The 3,781-nt window shown below is 47.6% G+C and overlaps 1 protein-coding gene across 1 annotated transcript; it reads right to left on the reverse strand.

Annotated features, from left to right (window-relative positions):
- Nucleotides 1–3: 3 nt before the first annotated feature.
- On the reverse strand, nucleotides 4–2,461 carry LOC124657631 (monodehydroascorbate reductase 3, cytosolic-like; the record flags this gene model as incomplete). The annotated part of the gene is made up of 8 exons (XM_047196149.1): nucleotides 2,387–2,461; nucleotides 2,212–2,283; nucleotides 1,750–1,801; nucleotides 1,539–1,619; nucleotides 839–957; nucleotides 426–645; nucleotides 128–246; nucleotides 4–39 (listed from the first exon to the last, which is right to left on the reverse strand). Coding segments are annotated over exons 1-8 (753 nt in total), but the record flags the coding sequence as incomplete, so codon positions are not given.
- Nucleotides 2,462–3,781: the final 1,320 nt, after the last annotated feature.

Below are 3,781 nucleotides of genomic sequence, written 5' to 3' on the forward strand. Positions count from 1 at the left end.
TTCGAGCACACTGCCATCCTTTAGCTTAACGGCAGTAACCTGGCAGGCAGAAACAAAGTTGGCAAGTAAATGGATGCACCGCAAAGATAACTGCAGAGCTGAATTTGGATTCAGAAAGTGTACGTACATCACCATTGGCGTCAGCATCAAAACCAACAGCAACTGTACCCTTCACGATCTTGACTCCTTTGTTAGTATAGTAACTCTCATAGAAAGCTGCGATCTCGGCGGTGAAGAGACGAGGCACTACAAGAAATGACATTATAACATTATATCATTGTTGTCCATAATAGAAGAACGTTTTCATTATAGCTTTGTTTCACACCATAATTGCATCTGCATGGTAATCAGTTTATGTTTATCTCTGACGCATGATAAGTACTTGAATAAGGATTAGTGGTAGTATGTGAGTCATGCACACTTACTACACCAAGGTTCAGGGAACACCATAGTGACATCCAGATTGTTCATCTTCAATACTGCGCTTAGTTCAAGGCCAATGTAACCTCCTCCAACAACCACTGCCTTCCCACCCTTCTTTGCTTGGATAGCTGCATACAGCTTGTCCGCGTCGTCAACTTCCCTCAGATACAGAATGTTGTTCGAATCAGCTCCTTGAGTGCCAAAATCAGAAAGCTTGATGACCTGAGAAGGAAGTCAAAACAGACGTTCTACATAAGTAACAGCAACAACAACCGGTAAATTTTAATTCTTTTACACAGTCTGAGGACAACAATTTATTGTATCGCAGTGTCATATATTCTTCATGTGTATATAAAATAAATTGCTGACAGTTCAAAGTCTAAATAAGAGAAGTAAAACAGAAAATGACACATACTGAGGAGCCAGTAGCAATTAGCAAGATCTCATATGTAAATGTCGCTCCAGCTGCACTAGTCAGAGTCTTGGAGGCAAGATCAGCCTTGACAATCTCAGTGTTCAGGATCAGCTCAATACCTGCCAACAGATGAATCATGAATATGCTCAGATAAAAAAAGATAAGAGAAGGAACATATGGATACTCTTGCAGACTTGTATTGCCTTGTGAACCTAGTTCTGAATATAGACCCTAGGGGAATAGAAGATTTGGTAGTTGGTTAACCAGTATGATTACACACACATGGGGTCAACACAGATCAAAAATCATTGTAGATATGTACTGCCTTATCAGCCTAATACTGAAATTAGACACTGGAACATCGATGCTCTAACGGCAATTTGAAAAGGCCAGCACAGTTTTATTCAAGGATCTTTGTTCCAAATGTAGCAAAATTAATTCAGTGTAAGGTTGAACATGAAAAAAAAGTCTTTCCTCATTAATTTCCTTGACAAAAGATTTGGCAGTTGGTTAACCAGTAAGATTATATGAACATGCCATATACAGGATAGCATGACAAGCTAACATGGGAATTACCAGGTGCATGGAGCATACATTCTTACATCTAAAGGACCGTCCACAGGGATAATCAAAACAGTTCAGAAGGTTGAACCTTACACAATCATGGATGGCCAAAAAAAAAAATACAGGGGAACTGTACCTTTCTCTGAGTACCATTCAGGCAAGAGCCTCTCGCCTCCACTCCCCACACACACATGAAATCCTGGTAATCTTGCAGGATCTATTCATAAACAAGACAAACTGAATCAGCATGAGGTGCCTAACGATGAATAATAAGCGGTTTTACAAACTGGAGCAGGAGAGCAGGTGAGGCATCAAAGGGAGAAAGAGATATGGATTGAAAAACTTACTCTGGGGGAAAAGGTACGCCTTGCTGAGGGCAGGGCGCTCGTAAGGAGCCACCTGAAGCGAAAATTGTGGCAAGAAATAAGTTGCATCCTCAAATGTTGAGACAGGTACATAGCTAATAGCGACTAACTTATCACTAGTATTTTTGGAATACCGTCAAGGACTGACAAAGATAAATACTCTCTCTGATCCATATTAATTGACTCAATTTTGTCTAAACATAGATGTATATAGTTAACAAGCGCGTCTACATAATTAGTGAGAAGACGTGTTGATTTCATGGGGTGGATAAGAGCATCTAGGTTTGACCATGTGCAGCCCGAGATTCAGATGGTGCACTGAACCTCCTCCTAAACCTGTCATCTGGAATCTGCATGTGGAGTTACAAAGGGGGAACGCCACAGGAACATCTTGTGGAAGTAATTACAGCAGAGGGTGAGGGAGGAAGGGGGGATGTATCGTACGGCCTCCTTTGAGATGATGGCGAGCTCCCCTGGCTGCGCGCCCTGCTTGACGAACTCCCGCGCCGCATACCCCTGGATGGATGCACGATCAGAGAATCGCGGTCAGAGATCCAGAAATTCCGAGGAGGCGTATCCAGATCGAAGGAGGAGGCGTGAAGCGCGCGCGCGGACGTACCCCCGAGACCCCGCCGCCGAGGACGACGTACTTGAAGTGCTTCTCCGTCGCCATGGCTTGTGTCCTGCGAGCGATCGATCGAGCGAAACAGAAGCAGGAGAAGATCCTCTGAAGAAGAAGAAGTGGAATTTGTTTGGGGTTGTTGTTGGAGAGTGTGGTGTGGCCGTCGTCCAAGTGCGAGGCTACTGGCACGCGGGGCCGGGTCAGCGTGGGCTCTTCCTACTGGCTTGGCGGTACAGCCACGTGGAGCACCCCTGAGCCGTACAAGATTTCGTGATACATGGCCACGCTCACGCACGCCAATTGGGATGGAGATTAGAACAAGCAAGAGGGCACCGCGGCACGTTACAAGATTCCACAAAACCAATCTGGACCACACACCACCCAAATGGTTCTGGTGTGTCTGAACCGGTTCGCGCGGTTTGTTCAGGCAAGTACGTTTTCTGATCCGTCAACACCTCCACTTCCTGAGCTCGTGTCGCCAAACAGCGGAACCTGCGTAGTAGTGAGCTAAAATTTCACCTCAAAACTAAAAGTGTTTGCTAATGAATGTACCAGATCTATGGTATGTACAAACATTATTACCTATATAAAAGTTGATCCCATTTGCTAAAATTTTAGCTCTTTGGATACTAGCTTTTCATCCAATAGGGCATTGGCACATCATCCACACCAACGAACGATAGGAAGTTTTGAGATGGATTCCTACGACCCCTCCCAGACCCTCCCAGGTTGAGACACGTGCTCCCTCCCGATTCCTCTTCTAGCTCCTCCATTGATGCTCTCTCTACCGAATCTCCACTTCCGCCGGTCTCCCACCATCCCACGATCTTCTCACTTCCTAAGTTCCTAATGGAGACCTCAACAACTCCGGCCCTGAGCAGTACAACGCCGGGAACTCCGGGCTTCAGCGGTACACCGTGCAAACGACAAGCATCCAACGCTCAGCGGAGCTCCCTCGCCGCTGCCGGCACCACGATCCTCGGGGCGAGGGACATTGGGCAACGCCGCAGGAAGCTCTCAGATGGAGCGACCGCCTCCTGTGCCACCGGCGGCGAGGAGAGCCGCCACGATTCTTGCATTTCAGTGCTTGCAGTTCATCCTAAATTCAGCTGCATTGCAGCACTACATACAACAAAAGTAAAACAATCCGCCAATGCAGTACAGTGCAGCAAAATCAGCTCACCGGAGCCCTGTGCCATGGCGGCGGCGCGTCTCCCACCACGCTCGGTGGAGCGTCCGCCGCGGCCCACCTGGCCGCCCATGCGTCCGCACCCTTCCACCATCATCACCGGCGGGAGGTGGGGACTCTCGATCTGCGTTCTACCGCGTCAATTGCTCGTCGGCGGGAGGCGGAGAGGCGAAGGAGTGGATGGGGTTTGGCCCCCATCCGCC

The sequence above is a fragment of the Lolium rigidum genome, chromosome 5 (genome assembly GCF_022539505.1).
Source record: "Lolium rigidum isolate FL_2022 chromosome 5, APGP_CSIRO_Lrig_0.1, whole genome shotgun sequence".
In the NCBI taxonomy this organism is placed as follows: Eukaryota; Viridiplantae; Streptophyta; class Magnoliopsida; order Poales; family Poaceae; genus Lolium; species Lolium rigidum.